The sequence below is a fragment of the Lycorma delicatula genome, chromosome 5 (assembly GCF_047948215.1).
Source record: "Lycorma delicatula isolate Av1 chromosome 5, ASM4794821v1, whole genome shotgun sequence".
Taxonomy (NCBI): Eukaryota; Metazoa; Arthropoda; class Insecta; order Hemiptera; family Fulgoridae; genus Lycorma; species Lycorma delicatula.
Genome location: NC_134459.1, coordinates 68,209,339 through 68,230,693, shown reverse-complemented (window position 1 = coordinate 68,230,693; position 21,355 = coordinate 68,209,339). Strand labels below are relative to the sequence as shown.

General features: G+C 32.9%; 1 protein-coding gene across 7 annotated transcripts in view; it reads right to left on the bottom strand.

Moving 5' to 3' along the window:
• LOC142325064 (serine/threonine-protein phosphatase 2A 56 kDa regulatory subunit gamma isoform-like) overlaps positions 1-21,355 on the bottom strand; it is a 166,549-nt gene that overhangs the window by 87,090 nt on the left and 58,104 nt on the right. Inside the window, exon 1 of one of the 7 annotated variants that reach the window (XM_075366375.1) lies at positions 20,560-20,709. The exons of the other annotated variants lie outside the window; for them this stretch is intronic. Coding sequence (XP_075222490.1) covers positions 20,560-20,610 — 51 coding nt within the window. The 5' untranslated portion in view covers positions 20,611-20,709. Of the gene's footprint in view, positions 1-20,559; positions 20,710-21,355 lie in introns of those variants that run through there. 7 annotated transcript variants of the gene reach the window in all.

Here is a 21,355-nt window from a genome sequence, read left to right as displayed (position 1 = left end):
TTTGTCCATAATTACGAAAGCCAAATATGAGACTAATATTTAAAAAAATATCTGGTTTCCAGGAAGCCAATTATAGATCAAAAGCAAATTTACATTTCTTAAATACTTAAAAATTTTCTATATGAGCCTTTAAATTATTTAGAGTGGGGTTTCTATAACTTATTTTTAAATCATATAATAATCTTATTACTGTTTCACTTTAAATTGTTATATAATTAAAGAAAATGAAAAAGCTAATAAATGCTCATACCAGCTACTTTATCCAACAAATCAATAATCATGATACACAGTAGCTTCACAAAATTCTCACAATACAAATTCATTTAAAAAAAAAATTTTATGTGGATACCACATGACTTCCTTGTATTAAATTACATAAACACATTTTTTGCTGCACTTCATTTAAACTTATTTCATTTGAAAGTGAGATACGATCCTGCAATTCTTTAATAAAGTGGACAGTTACACAGAGACCAATCAATCTCTGGTCTCTTTTTACGAGCAGAGATTTGCATTGTATAAGTATTTTTCAGTGTTATTTTTGAGCTGGTGGTCAAGTATGTACCTTCCCTAGTTTCACAATCTTGCTGTCTGAGAACGTTACAATGGTATTGCACCCTTGCTGTCTAGACAATTCATCTCCATTTCACAGGGATTCAGAGTATTTAGGTGCACAATTTGTTCGAGCACCCGTATCATCACAGCAAAAAGAGTGGCAACGACTCCTGGTCGCAATTTCCTGTTACGAGCAAAGGAGCCTTTACCCTCAATCCTTTTAGAGCAGGGACCATAATCTGTAACTGTGTGTTGATCTTTGATTTCACACACTTGATCCAGTAGCGGCAAAGAGGTGCAAACAGTGACAAGAGAATACAGGTCTCCAGCTGCCTGTGGTTCACTGCGGGTAGTCGTCACGTTTGTGGGCTTGTGCCCAGTATCTCTGGATATAAGCCATACAATAAGCATTTTGTTCGTATACTGTTAAGTCAGGTAATCTTCAAAGATGACCAATTTTAGAGAAGTAGGTAAAAAAAAGCCTAGCCGAAGGAGGGGGCTGGAGCTTATTCCTTCGACCTCCTTAAACAATGGTTCTGACAATGATGGTTTGGAAGTAGATATAGGGGTGACCACTCAGCAGGGTATGAACTCACTCACTAAAGGGTTTTCACAAGCCGGGGGCAGGCCTGGCAGCTCTGCCCCATTGACCATGATGTTTTGGCAGAACTAGATGGCTTTTTTCCTATCTAGCAAACACCAAGAGTACCAATGCAGCTACCAAGGGGAGATTATTGCCTTGTCTAGAATTCTTCCAAGCAGCTTTCACAGCTCTCGTGGAGGGTTTTGAAAATCTTGCCTGAAAACCTAAGTAAGTAACTGCAGTTCAGAAACTGGCCCTGGCCCCAATGCAGCCGCGTAGGTATGCTAAAGTGGTTAGGGGTAGACGTGAAACCAGCCAGTCAAAGAAACCTGAGGTTGTGTTTGTCAGCAGAGCAGAGGGCTCGACTGTGTCCAGCAGTTAGCTGCAGAAAGAGCTCAAGGTTGCCCTTCAGGGTGACTGGAAGGGTCTTAAAATCAGAAACATCAAAGCAACCAACAAGGGATTAGTAGTAGTAAGGATGATACAGAGACCATTCAGGCAATTAGAGATTCCACTATGATTAAGCGACTGAATTTAAAAATAGACCCAAAGAGAATGCATAAGCCCTCATTATAGTCTATGATATTGACCATAGCCTTATCGATGAGGATGTCTTGTCCCTCATTAGGGAGAAAACACTGATTTGGATGAAGCTGCTTTCCGGTGGGACTGCAGGCTGGTTTTTGAAACGGGTAGGCGTGATACTCAGAAATATCACGGAGTCTTTGAAGTGGGTTCTGGTTTCTTTCAAATATTTACGTCCACAAGCAGACTGTTAATCGATTTAGGGTCCTGCCAAGTAAAAGAGTATGTGGATTTCCAAAGATGTTTCAAATGCTGCAGATATGGTCACAGGGCTAAATTTTGTAAGTTTGCCTTGGTGTGTGCCCATTGTGGTGAGGAGGGCCACAAGTGTGATGATTGTTCACATAGGTTCGAGGCTCTGGCCTGTGCTAACTGTAAGAGATTGCACAAGAATCATGAGCACCCAGATGTTAGTAAGGAGTGTGGCTGTTACATAAGAGCTGTTGAGCTATACTTTAAATCCTTAGATGGTTACGTTCAGTCAACTAATTGCCCAGGGTGCTTATGTAGTCCAGGTTGAGTTAGGCGAGGGTAAGGTTAGTTAGAAAATTGGAACCTTGATGTTGTCCTTCTGCAGCACCCATATGCAATTAGGAGTGATATGTCGAGCTTTCACAGCTGGGAAAAGTTTTGTGTAGGGCATACCTGTATGTCTGCTATTCTGTGCAGGGAAGTCGCTTGATAGTGTCTTTATATGGCAGGTTTCTGACGTGCATCATGTTGTGGTCAGACTTGCCATTTGCGGACAGAACCTTACAGTTGTTAGTTCATATTTCCAATACAGGGATCCCACTGAGGAACATCTAGCAAGATGGGATAGGATCCTTTGCATTGTGGGTAATGGTCCAATCCTTATTGGTGCTGATGTTAATGTAAAGTTGCTTCTCTGGCACAGTGGGATCACTGATCATGGTGGTGACTTAATTGATAATTTTATCGCATAGCATAATTTTTGAGGTCTTTAATATTGCAGACCAGTTGGCCACTTATGTTGGTTAGGTTGACAGATGAAGGGCCTTTTCAGGTACAACTATTGACATCACCATTGGTAGGGTCATCCCTGGCAGGATCCTTGACTGGTCTGCGGTCGACGACTGTTCTAGCGATCATAAATTGTGATACTTTTTGAGTCCAGACTGGAGGTTTTTTCTCGAGACCTTGACGGACTGCTGGTTCTGGCAGAAAATTTCACTTCTGCAGTGGTGGAAGCGGCTGAAGCCGCTATTCCTAGAGGCACTGGCCGGGAACGTATATTTGATTGATGGTCTTGGAATCTGACAGCAATGAAGCAGTCTGTGAATCGACTCAGAAGAGCTGCGCAAAGAGAGGGTGATCCCGATCGGCGTGCGGCCCTAACTGCGGATTACTGCAGAAGGAGGACTAGGAACTTTCATACCATTAGGTCCTCCAAGCGTAATTCCTGGCGTTCCTTTGTTCAGGAGCAAGGGAATAGAGACTCTTGGGGTGTTGTGTATAGAGCCCTTTGACATAAGTGCAGGAAAGATGTCCTCTTGTCAGCTTTGTCGACCCGCGAGGGTGTGGTAATTGATAAGGACCGTGTTCTTAATATTTTGCTGAATGATTTGCTCCCACATGACAATATGGTGGGCGAGGTTTCATACCACCGCCGCGTCAGGCGGGAAATCGCGATTTTCGAGATCGACTTACAATCTTCTAAGATCACTGAGGCAGAGGTGCGTCAGGTGATCTGCAGTATGGCACGGCACAAGGTCCCCGGATATGATTGTATCAAAGTGAAGTTCCTCGTCCGAGCGCTTCAGTAGTTTTTGGTCCTCTAACTAGAATATATAATAGGTTGCTCTTCGCCGGCCACTTTCCGGCGTGTTGGAATCGTGGAGACTTGGTATTGTTGTTTAAAGGTGGCGACAAAGATCCTCCTGTTAGTTCTTCTTACCGTCCACTAACGATCTTGCCTGCGATTGGCAAGGTTTTTGAGAAGGTCCTATATTTGCGTATTAATGTTAGATTGGTCACTGATCATTTGCTAACGCACAACCAGTATGGTTTCCGACCGGGCGAGAGCACTGAGGATGACATACTAAAGGTGACGGATATAGCTTCCTCTAGTTCATGCAAATATGTATGTATTAGGGATTTTTGAGGACATATCCGGGGCATTTAATAACTTATGGTGGCTCTCTGCCCTGTTTCAGATGCAGAAGCTTGTACACGAAATGGTGCGTTTCGGGATGATACATTCCTTTCTGGATGATCCACGAGGAATGGTCTATAGTGGCTGGTTTTCTTCGCGCCCTTGCTGTGTGTAGGTCTGCAAAGGGAGTTTAATCGAGGTATTTAATCGTGGTAGGATCCCTGGTGGATAGGGTTCCGGCCTAGGCATTGGATTGGTTGGAGGTAGGAGCATTGGCATCGTGCCACGGTTATATTGGTGTTCTTTGTGATTCGATTTGGGGCTCCCGCTGGTGGGAGTGGCCGCGCTGCCGGGGGCGTGTCTTCGTTCCGCCGGTGGCGGTCCTGATAGTGACTTGGTAATGCCGCGCGAGACTCCATGATGGGACCGGTTGGTGGTGCGGGGTTTGTCCCCGGCTCCTGCGCGGTCCGGAATGAGGTTACGTTCCCCTTGTTAGCTGACCTAAATTGGTCGACTTATTTGGGTGTTGGTCTGAATTTCTATATTGCGTAAAACATAACTTTGATTGATATGAGTGTAGCACTGATTTAACTTTCAAATCGTTCGTTTTCACAGTTACGAACGGTGCTGTCAAATCTGGACTAGGCGCAGGGTTCGCGCTTCCGCGGTTTCGGTCAGTTACTCTGAGGGAATCATGTTAGGTTGAATGTAAAGAGGTACGTTTGAGGCCTAGATGAAGGCAAAATTTGATTTGTATTTTACTATGCAGATATCTGCCGAGGCATTTACATCAGTGAAAACCCGACTGAGGCCTGGCTGATGATGTGAGATGTAATCAGTTAAAGGGTTTAAAGACGACCTCCGGTAAAGTCCCTCAGGACTCGTAACGGAGGGGGTGGTGTGGCGACCGGTAACATCACAACGTAGGTGTCTTTCCTCTACGGGGTGGGATACTGGTTACAAACGTTTATTCGACCTTACGGTGTGAAATATTCAGTTTTTATTATTGGATTATTTGGTGTATAATCAAAAATGATTTTTAATTTTATGATTAACAATCATAAGAAAATGAATAAACAATGTTATGAACAGTCATAAGAAGATGAATACGAAGGGGAAAAAAACATTAAGAACAAGGGAAGAATAACAAAATTAAGAGATGATGATAAATATAAAAAGGAAGAAAACGTTAAGACCAAGGAAAGAAGAAAAGATTAAGAGAAGTTGATGAATATAAAGAGAGAGAAAATTTGAAAACTAGAGAACGTGTACACAAATTAAGATCAGAAGAAATATATCAAGCCAAAGAGCGATTGATTAAATGATTGGCAAAAAAAAAACAAATAAACGAAATGATGATCAACGTCGACTCAGGAAGAATACTGTCCGACAATATCAGGGGAGTAATGAACTAAAAGATAAGAAATTTTTTAAAGATCGGGCATGTATGTCTCAGTGTATATGTCGTTCTTGTGAGGCTATCTTTCAGTCACTCTGTAGTTAACTTTAAGGTAGATAAAATTAAACCAGAAAATCCAGAAATAATACGAGTCTAAATTATAGTTTTCAACTAATATTAAATAATCAGATGTCACCAGATCTATTACATATACACATACGAGGCTGGGCTGATAAATTTTGCACACTAGCATGCTACACGAAGACAAAAGGTACTATCGAGTTGGGCGTGGCAACACATGATAGCTAAAACACCCCTCTATAAACCTGCGATAATGCGTTGAAATCCGTTATCGGTTTGTTTTGAGTGGCAATTAAAATGGAGTCGAGTACGGCCAATATGTCAACAAGATTAAAACAGTGCACAGTGACCGAATTTTTAGCAGAAAATGTGAATCCTACGAATATTATTCATTGTTAAAAGTTGTTTACGGTAGTGAAACTGTTGACAGGAGTACTGTGAATAGGTGGGCGTAGAAATTTCGCAAATGTGAAGCTGATAAAGCGACAATTGCGGACGTCAACTTGCAGCGACGACCAGTTTCTATGACTGACGAGAAACATCGAAAGGAGGTGACCGGCGAATCACCCAGCAACGCATCGCTATTCAGTTTGGCATATCTAAAGAATGATTGGGCCATATTATCGAGCAACTGGGTTTCCGTAAATTCTGTGCACGATGGGTACCGCGCAAACTCTCTGATGGCTCTCTGCAAGCTAAAGTTTGAGCCTATTTCGCATCCGCCATACTCGCCGGATTTGGCTCCGTGCGACTTCCACTTCTTCCCTCAGCTAAAGGGTAAAAATTACACCACAGTCGGTGAAGTGATAGAAAGTATGGCGACTTGGATCCGAGAAAGACCGCCAGAATTTTTCAGTGACGGAATGCAAAAACTTGTCACACGTTGGGTATAGTTGTCTATCACTGTGTAAACGGGGATTATATTGAAAAATCAATAATGTGTTTTATAGCTAAGGTATTCATTTTCTATTTCATTCCAATACCTCTTTTCATTCCCATGCTACGCATATATGTGCAAAATTTATCAACCGAGCCTCGTATGTAATAATGCCTAATAAATTACATATACACATTTTTAAAAGTACATAACATTTTTCACTAATAACTTCTGATTTTTTTCATATTTTTTTAAAAATTATTATTTATTGTAAATTTTTTTTACAATCTCGGGTTAATTATTATTAAATGAATACATTTAAATGGAAAAAAAAAAATGAAGTCTGTATTCGAACCGATGTGCCTTCCCTTGTAAGATCCAAATATTTCATTAATTAAAATTTTATTTGGCTCTAACTCTGGAACCTATGAAAATAAGTACCACATGATATATTGTTGAATATCTCACAATGAGGGCTTATTACTGCAGTTAAGAAAAGAAGTTCAAAATCCAAATTTTTGGGGATTTTGGGTTTTTTAGACACTTCTGATTCAGTCGATTGCAGTCAAAAGGGGAGGTGCACAACTAGATGTTATAACAGTCCTAAATCCAAAATTTCAACATCCTACGGCTAATGGTGGGGTGGGGGAAGTAATACAGTGAAAATACACCTACAGATTTTGTTCTGTATCCTCTTGGGTGTAACTAAAAATTCAAAGTGTCATTAGTGATATACAGAGATATTCCCTTGAAAAAAAAGATTTTATAGAACACTGAATTTATATTAAAAGAAATAAGAGTGATAGGAAATTAGTAAACTGGAAACGCAGAAAATGTGATTTTAAAACACCAAAAAGAATTCTTGTTAAAAAAAGTTCTTAACTAAATATAACAACTGTATCCTAGAAAAGACTAAATTACGTTCTGCAATCATCTGACAGTTACAAAACAGTTGAAAAATCTGAAGGATGTTCCAAGTTCCATCTGGAAAATAAGAAATTATAACTAATGGCAAAATCTGTGTTTAATAAACCAATTTCTATAGATATCTCAAATTAAAGTAAGCTGGGCACAGTTCTCCTTTGAACAGAAAATTATTGTTGGTAATCTGTTCTGATGACTGCTGTAGTCGATGCCACACAAAAAGAAAAAGATATTACTGACAATACAGGAATATGAAAGAATAAGAATTAACAAATTTCCAATTCTCTAAGCGCTGCTTTACAGATTTCTACAAATATCATTGAAGCTAAATAACAATGGCTGCAGTATGTCTTTGAATGGATAACTGAATGCTATTAACAAAGAAATTAATGATTTATTTTTGAAGAAAGTAAAAGCTGGCAACACATTAATCATAATCCGATAATAAAATAAAGAAAAGAAAAAGAAATAAAATCTATTATTACAAAGATATTTTGACAAACCGATTCAAAAAATATATGAAGCTATTCAAGAGACTTCCACAACAACTTATACTAAACAAACATAATAATCTACCCATAAATAAAAATATAAAAAAATTTCAGGATATAAAAAAATTACTTTGACCTGACGTCCAAGGTTCTAGACAAGACACCCTAATCTCCTGCAAGGCCCACAGTTTCACTATCACTTAGCTCTTTCCCTTTCATTATCCTTCATTCCTTCTTCCTTTGAAGGTAAACTGTATTTAATCAGCCACCTCATTGGCAGGCCAATGGAATTTGTTAGAAAGTGATAACACTGCATTTGAATTTTTTTTAAATCCTACATTCTTATCTTGGGGTTGCATAGAGTCCAAAAAGATAGATTATTAGCTAGCGGGTCTTCCATCTTGTAGTGACATCGATAATTAGCACTTGCTTACCTTCCATACAAGAACTATTGCATGAAAATAAACAAAAAGAAAACAAAAGTAATGAAATGTAGTAGAAATAACAAAGATGGACCACTGAATGTGAAAATAGGAGGAGAAAAGATTGTGGAGGTAGAAGAATTTTGTTATTTGGGAAGTAGAATTACTAAAGATGGACGAAGCAGGAGCGATATAAAATGCCGAATAGCACAAGCGAAACGAGCCTTCAGTAAGAAATATAATTTGTTTACATCAAAAATTAATTTAAATGTCAGGAAAAGATTTTTGAAAGTATATGTTTGGAGTGTCGCTTTATATGAAAGTGAAACTTGGACAACCGGAGTATCTGAGAAGAAAAGATTAGAAGCTTTTGAAATGTGGTGCTATAGGAGAATGTTAAAAATCAGATGGGTGGATAAAGTGACAAATGAAGAGGTATTGCAACAAATAGATGAAGAAAGAAGCATTTGGAAAAATATAGTTAAAAGAAGAGACAGACTTATAGGCCACATACTAAGACATCCTGGAATAGTCCCTTTAATATTGGAAGGACAGGTAGAAGGAAAAAATTGTGTAGGCAGGCCACGTTTGGAATATGTAAAACAAATTGTTAGGGATGTAGGATGTAGAGGGTATACCGAAATGAAACGACTAGCACTAGATAGGGAATCTTGGAGAGCTGCATCAAACCAGTCAAATGACTGAAGACAAAAAAAAAATACCTTCCATACGGAAAGTTTATATTGAGGCACGCCAGACCAATTATATTTTAACCTTACTGCCAAATTTGTTTCCTGGCAACCATTCTATTGTTTACAATATAAATGCAGTGGATACCACTCGCTGCTTGCAGGCCTCGAACTATACAAAATTAATTAAAATATTTGAATACTTCCAGAAGATCAAACAAATTTACTATTCAATTACTTAAACCCCCCAAATCCTCCTACTCATATACATCTACATGTTGTATTATTTTAGTTAATGCCACAATTAAATGGTCATAAATAATCTGACATGCAAAATCATTCTTAAAATAGTAATTTTCAAGAATAAAAATAAAACAAGGATTTTTAGAGAGGAGTGGTTTCTTGATATCTTTTTTGCTTTTTGATATATTTTATATCAACATGAAAAATATACATATGTGCAGCTGATATATAATCTTATAAGTGACCGTCGCAAGAACTGGCTGTAATAAATAGTGACCATCATTGTTTTCAGAGAAAACAACGGTTAGTGCCTCTTGTATCTTAAAGTAAATGCATCACAGCCAGAAAAGATATAAACAAATTTATCCCTTCCTGTTTAGACACAATGAAATACTACTGCTAAGTAGAGGGAAAAATCCACGTTATGTTCATGTGAATAATCAAACATTTTAGAATCCGTAATGAGAATGGCTTTGAAGAATAAAGGAATTAAAATTTTTTCTTGGCCACAAATGCTCATTAATAAGTGCAAGTGAATCCAGAAAAGTCAGTAATGAACTGACGTTAAAGATTAGATTGTTAATATTATTATTTTTAATTAAATTTGTTAAAAGTTATTCAATTTTTATTAATCAACTTGATAAGCCTTATTTGATCAGAACTAAGTTAAAAACAAATTATATGTAAGTATAAAAATGATACCATTAAAAAAAAAACTTATTTCAGATTACGTAAATTAAAACAGTTGAAGATGAAAGTAAAATTATATTATTGAAATAAAACATATTCATGAAGATTTATAACCTATTATTAGCAAACTTCATTTTAAGCATTTACACATTAGAAATAAATAAAGTAATAAGATATACTACAACTGAATAATAATAATAATATAAATTAAATACTTTCGTTGACAAATACATAGTAGTGTTCCAAGAAATTTACTTGCCAACACTTTAAATGTATAATTCCTACATTAATGATTAATATCTGCAATTAAAAGTTAGAATGTAAGCAATCTTATCACAATTACCAATAATTAAAATAAAAATTATCAAATTAAATAACCAAAAAAAATCACACTCATTAAACATAGCTTTAGGAAAGGAAGTAACCATAATAACTATTCGTCAATAAAATCTTATTAAAAAAGTATTTACTAAATTTTGTGCTCTAATGAAGCAAAACATTCAAGGACCATCATACACTGTATTACACGAACTATTAAAATTATTATTAACTTTCAGAATGTAAAAATTATAAAAGATATGTAGTATAATAATGAAAAAATATTGAAAAGTAAACTAACATCATAATCTATCTGTATGTACTAAAACAACCAACATTTTAATTCTGTTTAGACACATCAGTGCAAATGCTACGTTTGGATACACCTGGTAAAGTCTGTAAAATTTTTCTGATTATGAGTAAATTTGGTCTTTTTTTAAAGGTGGTAAACTGAAGGTGATAGTCAAGTGGTGGAAGCAACTGAGATGGATACCTGATATAGGAGATAGTTAAAAGATCCAGGATAAGAAATACACGTAAAGCTTGAACACTCACTGAGAGTTTGTCAAGTGAGGATTTTCTGAGAGTAACACTCATGATTGCCGTTTCTAAAAATATTTTCATATAGAACATTATGAGGGTAGACCTTAACAAAGCAAATGTAGTCATTAACTGGTTCTGTGAATGCCAGAGAAGGTTCACACCACTTTCTACTCTACTAAAATGGTTACTATTAAGCTCACATAGAATGCACTAGTAATAGTTTGTTGTTACGGGCAGAATCCAAAATCTTACATTCCATCTTGTCTGGCAAACAAACAAGCCACAGAGCTGTAATCCAATACAGATTTTTCTAGGGGTCTATAAAATGTATGCATACAACTAAATTTAATACAATAAGCAGATGAAAACAGTAAGAATAAGCAAAAGATCAAGTTGTATGATAATGTGAAAGTCTTCGTAATGTGTGGTATAACTTTATTTAATAAAACAAATGGGTCATGCATATCTTGTACGAGGGTAAGTCAATTATTATCTGCAATTTAGTTATATTTTTGTTTATGTTGGTAGTACTGTCGTGTTGCGTAGATGACATATGCGTGGTTTAATTGTTGTGATGTCTGTGCAGGTTTTATGCTGCTAGGTTAGTTCTATTATCGCTTCCCTGCCGTTAACCAGGGCTGCTCCGCCTTTCGTTTGCACCAAAGAAGAGCAATGTTCAGTGATCCGTTTTTTGTGGTCAGAAGGTGTATCAGAGGCCACAATTCATCAAGGACTTTCGGTACAGGAACAGTGAGTTGCTGCAACGGAATGTCTACGAATGGATTGAAAAATTCAAAAATGGTCGCTCAAGTGTAACGCACGACAAAGAAGATGGACGACCGTTTACTACCACAAATAAGGAAAACATTGAGCATGCACGTGACATGGTTTTCTTAGACAGAAAAGTAACTATTGATGAAGTGGCAGATTGTCTGCAAATTGGTCACGGTTCTGCCTACAAAATCATCCACAACTGACTTGGGTTTTATAAAGTCTGTGCATGATGGGTCCCAAAACAACTTGCACAGTTGCATAAACGAACGCGCTTGGACATCTGGCAAAAACATTTGGATCGCTGTGATAATGAACAGGACATCTTCTTAGACAAAATCATCATCATGCTAACGAAACATGGATCTATCATTATGAGCCGGAGAGTAAACAGCAGAGTACGGAATGGAAACATCCAAATTCGCCCTGCAAAAAAAAAGTTCAAGACCCAACCATCCGCAGGAAAACTGATGCTTACGGTTTTTTGGGACTCACAAGGCCCAGTACTGAAGCATTATGAGGAAAGGGGCACAACAATAAACAGTGCATGTTACAGTGATATGCTTACTGCCAAGCTGAAGCCTGCAATTCGAAGCAAATACCGAGGACTGCTGTCTAAAGGTGTTGTGTTGTTGCACGGCAATGCCTGTCCACATACTGCTGCCCACACTGCTGAAACGCTCCAGAAACTCAACTTTGAAGTACTGTCTCATCCTCCATATAGTCCTGATCTTGCACCTTCTGACTACCATTTGTTTGGTCCACTCATACAGGCATTAAGGGGCCGCCGATTTAACTCGGACGAACCAGTGAAAGAAGCGATGTATTCCCATCTCGCAGCTCAACCAAAAACCTTCTTTTATGAGGGCATCAGGAAACTTGTGCAACAATGAACCAAATGCGTTGAAATGCAAGGAGATTATGTTGAAAAATGATGTACATGTAAGTTTCCTATTTGTATTGCAATAAAATTTATAACACACTGGGGATAATAATTGACTTAACCTCTTAAAATAGTATTACATAACTCTGTTAAACAATAAGTGAGCTACACTTCTTGGAAATTCAAAATTTGACTAGTAGAAGGAATAAATAAATTTCATGGAAATCATCATTTTCTAGTATTGTGAAATGTTAAAGTGTTCTAGTAAATGTTAGTTCTATTAAATTTTATGAGTTGAGAAAATATTTGCAATATTTGTTGTATAACTTAAAAACAAAACAGAGCTTAAAATTTAGCCTTTTTAATAAATGTGGAAAAGTTTGTTTACCTAGGATTTAAAATATTAAAAAGCAGTAATTATTTCTTTTAAACTGGAAATGCAAACCATTGGTTAAATACCAGGGGCTATTTCATTTGAAAAACGTCAGGAGCTACCGACACTGAAAATCACTTACAAATATTTATCCTTATAGAATACTACTGACTAATATGAGTTTAAAGAGTAATATTAATGACTTAATTCATTAGTATCCTGATTAACTAATATTTCCACAAAGTTGTTCTACTTAAAAAAACTGCCACACTTACACTGAAAATGTCAAAATAATTTAATTACTTTTACATTTTTCTTCATTATCATAGTTATTATTGCCAAAATTACTTAAGTACTTTTAGCTCATCTTCAATCAATAATGATGCTCATTATGCAAAACTGGTATCTATTGTAGCCTTCTTATTTAACTCAACATAAGCCCTATTTAGCGTTATTGAAATGAATTTAACTTTATGAAAGCCTGGTTGTAAAGTTTCTAGAGTCCTGATTTGACTGTGGCTGCTTCTTTCAAACATTTAGACAAGTTTGAGATGAAAAAAGCAAAAAGAATAAAGTTAAATGTACAATACTACTACAAGACTAAATAAAAGTGCTTAGATGCAAGAAAAAAGTACTGAAAACATTATACATATTTTTAACTATTGGACAATAAAATGCATCTGATATATAAGTATAGAATATGGTAACAAGAGTCAGTCTTATAATCTTTTATTTGCATATTCACATTAAGTAAAATGCAGTCAAACATCACAAGTCAACAAAAACCATAATCAAATTATAAACACCAGTTTATAGAAGAAACGTTGTAACTTTTGTTTTATTAACAATCATTATTAATTACTTTTAGTACTACATTCCTTTTTGCTATAACCAATGTTCTCATGTTTTTTTTCCTTACAAAACATAATTTTCCACAAATGTTTCTGTGCTAATGTTCTGCATGATATACAAGAGCACTGTCAACTTTAAAGGACCATTAATGAATAAAATATGAAGCTACAGAATGGCAAATGCAATGCAATGTAATATAATATACAACACAGAAGGTTACTGAATATATTATTACGTAAGAATTATTTTATTTACTTTAGGTTTACAGCTAGAATGAAGTAATGAAACCACACGCTAGCTATGGCAACTGAGGTGATGAAACACACTATAGGTTGGCATTAGTTTAGTTTCGAGGACATGACTAGAAAAAATTTAATACAATAATTAGTAGAGATATAATATTTCAGCAGTAATGAAAAAAAGTTTTTAGAATTCAAAATTATGTATATATTATAATAATAAAGTAATATACTTCGGGTACTATAAAATAGAATTATTATTTTTTAATAGAATTAACCAATATTAAATAACATTACATAAAAGAAAGAAAAGTAACTAAAATACTACATATTAAAAGGAAAATCCTGGTAGACAAGAACCATTTAAGATAGTTATTAATGCTGGAAAAAATCACTGTTGTTAAAGCAATGATAAAATATTAAAAATTTAGTATAAACATTGATTTGCATAGAATTCATGTCTCCAGATATCTCGTACTGTGACTAATGTTCATGTATGTGCAGATTTTTTATACATCTCCGAATTACCAGGCCAGGGTACGTCATTAACTACAGAACGGTAGCCATGTTTAAGTATCAATGAAGGTTGATAGTTCAGGTCAAGTTATAAACTTAAAACTATCAACCTTTCACACACGAAAGCAAATGCCACTCATTATACAATAATTTAAATTTATAAACTTTTGAAATGACAAATTGATTCAAATTTTATAAATAAAAGGTTTTTAATGATTTAAGATGGAAACAAGGATGAATAAAATTATACATAATTATATCAAATTAAAAAATTTTACAATTCTTAAATGTAAAGTTTTAAATAATCTTAGCTGCTGACTGTAATAGTCAAAAATAATATAAATTTAATTATAGTTATTTATATAAATGTTAATACTGCTTTTTCACTTTCAACTTGTGAGCACTTGCATGGTGACTTCGGTTATATCATATCAGACAAATAAACAGCATTAATAATAAGAATACTTTTCATTTCAATTATTATTAGTTTAATTTATACTACACACACACTACCCAAGCTCATCTATTTATTCAATTTATTTTTAAAAGAACGTATGTGTTCTCTATAACTAAGTTTTAGGATTCTTAACGTTAAGTTAATATTCTTAGTAAAAATCATTTGATAAAATGGTTATCACCATTCTTATAAGAGAACATTACTTTTACATGGATATAATTTAATTAATACTGAATTATGTTAATAAAATTAAAACTGTACACACAGCTGACAATAAATCAATTTTAATATAATTTTCCTTGCTAGTTTGTTTTTTACTTATATGATTACACAACATTTACTAGTGACCACAAACTGACAGAAATGTTCTAATATTGTATGTAATGGTATCTACAACAAGTCTACATAACAATTTAATTTTTTTTAGAATTTTCTTCTAGAATTCCAACATTCTTTTTCAAAGGGGGAATATGTAACCAAAGTTATGATAAAAATTATACTGAAAATTGACATCATCTAAGAGGGCATATTTTGTTCAATTAAGCAATATTTATTAAACCTACGGAAAGATCTGGTGGAGTGCAAAGGTAGAGTATTATATAAGACATACTGTTTTGTATGGAAAGGAATGCTCTAGTAAACTAATAGTTATTAATTAAACCTTAAGAGCTATAATGATTATCTATAAGAGAACATAGTTATAAATTAATATGTATTGTATTTACTTATTACACATTTCCTAAGCTTTAAATTTTTAGTTTTTAAGTGTTAAATCAAAATCTAGTTTTCTATAAGAAATAAGTTACTTAAAACATATTGTTTCCTAATAAAAACCCTTTAGATGGTACATTTCAAAACAACCACAAAAAAATTGGTGGAAAATAATTTAATTTTATGCCTTTGTATAAATTAAATTAATATTTTATGATAAATAAAAATTTATCATAACTTTATCAAATGACACGGTATGTTAATATATTTTAATGAAAAAAGAAAATTAATTCAAATAAGAAATGTTTTTAAGTAAAATAATAATAATAAATAAAGATATCAAATGAAGAATTAACAATGAGTTAATTATTCAGTTATAATATGAAACACGGCACTCAAACATTCCATAGTTTTTTATATTTATTTTACGGATATTTGAACAATTAATACATAACTAAAATAAAATTGCTATTGAGTAAAAGCCAATTACCAAGCTGTTTAATGATAAAAAAACTAGTAATTAAATGCAAACAAAAAAATTACATTTTGTTACTTAAATAGTGAGCGTTTTGGACAAGCTAGTTAATTAAACACAAACAAGGTTAAAAAATAAAACGGTTTTACTTGAAGAAAAAACTGTCATTTTCAATTTATTCATAAAGATTTATCCTTGAAGTATTTTTACTTTCACAAATAAATTTACTAATGTTACATGTATGCAACATGCATTACATAAAAACTAGTATGTTCTTATCATCTTAAAAATGGTGAAGTACTGAAAGGGTTAGCGAGTAAGAATTATAAAGGGAAAATGTTTATTTCTGTAAATTGAATTCACTAACTGCATAGTTTAAAGATTTTTTTATTTATAATAAGCTTTTATATCACTGAATGACAGAAGAAAAGTGCTGTTACACAATACACTGCAAAAGCAGTCGAGCAATGAGCACAGATGTTAAACAATCTGGAAAATGGATTATCAATAATACATTCAGCAATGATAATAAACTAATACAGAAATAATGCAGATATTGTTCCAATAGTATACCATGAAAACAATAAATGGCTTGTAATGGATAATCAATAAGGCTTGCCTTATTGATTAAATTACAAGCCACTTGAAAAATAAACAACTTTATATTAGTTTTAAAGCTATGTTTATTTTTCAGAGTTTTTGATGTGAGATGCAGTTTGTATTGTCCAAATTTAGAGCAATCAAACCTGAGCATCTGATGAAATATAACCAAAGAACTCAGGTTATTTTATCACTTTAGGCATACTTTTGGGTGTTCGTATTAAAATGTATGAAATGAGAAAGGCAAAAAGCACCAGACTCTAGTAAGGATTCCAAAAAGGGGAACGAATCTGATGAGACCAACTGATTTAGAAGCCTTTGTTTAAGCCTTTCATTCTGAAGATTGACTAACTGGATAATCTTACGAGGTTCATATGAAAATTACAAGACTTGTATCTTAAACTGAATTTGATCTTAATCTTATATTAATGTACTAATCACTGATCATCATTGGAGCTAATCATTGATAAACTGTTTTCAAATTCTACAATCACAAAGATACAAACACATAATCTAGATAATACCAGACTGTGACATTCACAACACAATACAAATGACAGAAATTAATGACTGCAAAAAATATATACAAAAAAAAAATTGTGAAAGCAAACATATAAAATTCCATAAAATAAAGCAGTGATTTAGTTTAAAAAAAATTTTGTATGATAAATGTGTGTGTGTACACAAATAGAACATTTTCTGAGCGATTCATAATTGGCCCAGCAAACACTACTCAAGATAGATTGATGAAAATTTATAAGCACATTCTTCTTAAAGTGTAAGTTCACATTAGAAAGGATTTTTTGAAATTACGATTTAAAGGGTTAAATGAAGAAACAATGAAATCTACTATTTTTTAATTTCTCAGTAACATATGAAGTATCAACTTGATTTTTGGTGTGTGTAATCGTAATGTGAATATCTAAAAAGCAAATTCTAGATTTTTTGAAATTCACCTTTGAAATGGTTGAAATGAAGAAAGGTAAAAATATTTTGAACTATGATTGCAAATTTTCCACATTTACGACTATACTAAAAACCATTTTTGGGGGTTTTTGAATTTCAATTTTTTTTAAGGGGTACGATGGTGTACACTGCGGCAGTTTAATCAACACAGACACAGCCACTGTTCCTGTATGTGCAATGAACATACAGGAACCTGGCTGCACCTGCCTCCAGTTACTTGACAAAAAAAAAAATTATGGTCACCCCTCGTATGGTGTTTGGAGGGTAACGCTAAGAACTGGGCAAAACATGCTATAACTACTATTTTTTAGATGGGGCTGACTATTTTGATACCTGCAATCCTCAAATCACTCAAAGTTTCGGATTCTGTACTGACCAAACTGCTTCTCTTAAGAAATAAATAGGCTGATTTTTTTATGAAGAGAACAGACTTTAATTTTTATTTATCATTATTATTCTCATAAGTATAAGTTTAATGAACACAGGGGTGTCCGGACGGAAAGGGCGAGTGATGTGAACTAAACAACCCTTGACCGTGACGTGAGATGCAAGTAACCATGTAGCAACAGGCAAAACTGTGGTGGGAATGTTAGTATATATATATGAAACAGGAGTGCAAAATTGTTAGCGAATAAGAAAAATTACATAACCTTAAATAACAGCAACTTTTATGTAATAAATCAAACTTAGTAATAAAATTTTGTAAAGGTATCTGTCAGATAATCAATAGACACACAAATTCATATATACACATAAATACTGTTATCAACATCTAAGTAGTAAAAATCTATTAGTTATATAATCTGATGTTTTAGAAATTTATATCTATTTATAATTTATTTATCTGATGTAAAAAAAGTTTATAAAAAAGAAAAGAGAATTCTTTCTATATTGAAAATTAAGTTCTGAAGTATTTTCCTTAAAAACTTTCCTTCTATTGAACAAAATAAATTAATTTTATCATTGTTTGTGTATGTTTCAAACATAAAAATAGCTAGTGACTAGGAAAAGTGGTAAGAATGCAACTAAACAAACTGATCCAGAATTTAATTCATAGTAACAGTGTAAAAGTTTTTCATTAACATTTTATTTTATCTTCCCACAAGAAAATGACTGCAATTATTTAGCAGTAGGATAAAAGCACAATTATGTAATCTTCTAAGTATGAACTGTGTGTTTAAGAAATGTCTAAAAAACCTAACCGTCAAATGTAACATATGGGGAATAATTGAAGCAAATCAATGTTTACATTAAAACATAGAAAATATCTAGTATCTGTTAATAGAATAAACACTTCTATCATGATTTTATAATTCTAAATATTAATCAAGATATTTTTAGCGTATGATTTTTGCTGTTTTTAGAATTGCAGTTTGTATTACCAGCTGCTCAAAATACTGATCAACTAACTATTCTAATAATACTTTTGATATTTTTATCATAAATGTAATATGCCATATTTTACCTAAAAATTTTCATCTGGAACTCCATTTTCACTTGGATGGAATATGTTTATTCATTATATTTTTGCTTACAATACAGTCTAATATAAATAATTTACAAAAACATAATTAAATTTACATAACAGACTATGATTTTTGTCTTGTACATATATAAGTATGTTTTATTTTGAGTAACAGCAGCTCTCTCTCTCTCTCTCTCTCTCTCTATATATATATATATAAACAATCTCTGGAATCTTTTGTTTCAACAAAACTTGATTGTTTACTTTGTTGGTCACAGTTCGTCTTACAAATGAATCAGCTTTCCGTTCATACCTGCTATCATAAGGTAATGGTTTAACACATCTGTCATGGTGCCTATTTAGAAAAGATAGATTCAAATATAAGGAAAGGACAGAGCAGAGGAAGGGGGCAACTATACTAGGAAATTTTTTAATTTTTTTCAAACTTCTTTAAATCATATCAAAGGAAGATAAAACAAAATTACTGAAGTCAGTAATAAAATTTTAAGACAAAAGTAAATGAATTTTGGTAATATCCTGTTGGGAAAAAACTAGGATGGTGAGCTATATATTAAGGATTAGCTAAATTATAAAGAAAAAACTAAAAGGTTGTAAAACCAAGATTTTACTGTCTGAAGTGGATAATTGAAAAATGTAGATCAGACAGGCAGAAAAGGATATTTTGAGTTAAGATTACATTAACATTCCCCGCCAGGCTTTGACATTTCTCAAACTCATTAGTATGCTCCCAAATCCATGCCTTCAGCTTATATGGCTCATTAACTTTGTTGAAAGTAATTTGAAATCCTTGTGAAGAAAATAAATAAAAATTTACATTTCAACACAAAACCGTAAATTAAAACAAGCTAAAAAGCTAACACACCCATAGATTTGTAGAAGGATTTTTCAGGAATGCCAGAGAACCAATCTAGAACTGAGGAATGGAAAGTAATCTACCACATTATCTACTTCTCAGTCAACTGATATTGTCTTTTAAAACATTATCAGACTTTCATTGATGGAGATAAAGTTTTAGGACTTGACTAAATAACTGTACCAACACAGACATGCTAATACCCATACATTACTTAAATAAATAGGTTAAGTTAACCAGCTGAAGTTTTTGGGTTAGTTTATAAACTAATCATAAAGAAGAAGGAGCTATAAATGGGCCGGTAAATAAATGATAAAATATTGACAAATAAAAATTTTTACAATATGTTATTATAAAAAATCTAATAAAATTATATCCTAGTGGGAGAAGATTTTCATTAAAAATTAATTATTTAATCTTAACCTTTTACTTTTTTGAAGTTGATACTGGCAATAATTTCTCAGTGAACACTGTCAGATGAATTGCTCAAAATTATAAAAGAATATTAAACATTTTATGTGTAAAGCTTTTTATTAATAGTCATATTAACCTTTTTAAAATTATAAAAAAGAAAATCATAAGGATCTAATTAAGAAAATCAACAAAATCAAGTTTAATTTATTATTATGTAATACATCAGTAATAATAAAAGAAAAGAAAAATTAAAAATTAGGTACTTCAATTAATATAACACTTAATAAATTAGACTGTAAAGCAATTACTATACATAAAAAAAATTAAAGAAGATTGTTGATTTCTGAAGGTAATAAATTTGTACTCTTAAAGAAGTTCAGAAATCTGCAATATTTTTTTTGCAATCTTAACCAGAAAAAATATAAATAAGTAAAAATAACAAAATCCTACCGTAATTTCAGTCCAGCTTTTTCTTCTTTTAAAGAATGCAGATAACGACATTCCAACGATAGAAATTTAATTTTATTCTTTGTTAATAAAAAATTAAACAAACAATCCTTTTTCTATTATCACAATATCATCAAAAGTACATAAAATAACACTAATCACTTATCTATAATGACAATATATGTTAATCACATACCAAAAAAATAAAACAAGTAGTACAATTCTAATAAAAACATTAAATGCACTCTTTTAACTAATTAATTTTAATTCAAAGAAAACTATATATAAAAAATATAAAATACAAGATCACTACTGAACAGTGTCAAATAATAAAATTTGAAATTGAAAAAAAAGTACTATAGATCACCCATCAAAACTTACTATATAGTTCACAAAAAGGAAAACTTAAAATGTTTTCATCACCCAATAATTCTCAAATTGCTTCTCTCAACCTTAAATTAGATAAATAAAAATAAAGTAAATACTGGTAATATTTAAAAAAAAGATTATGAAGTTATTAGCTAAAGCTGTTTGAACCACAGATTTAACATAAACGTTTATTCAATGACTGGGCAATATTCGAGTAGATTATTATACCAAAGATGGGGAATGTGGTCAGTTCCTTCTACGCTCATCTAAACAAGTGTGAAATGTATACTTGTAAATATGAGCACAAAAAATATATGTATGTATACATACAATAAAAAATATATTGTTTGTGTATATATATTCTTATCTGAGTCTTATAAGACGCGCGCGCGTACCAAAACACACACGCACACACAAAGGGTACAATGAA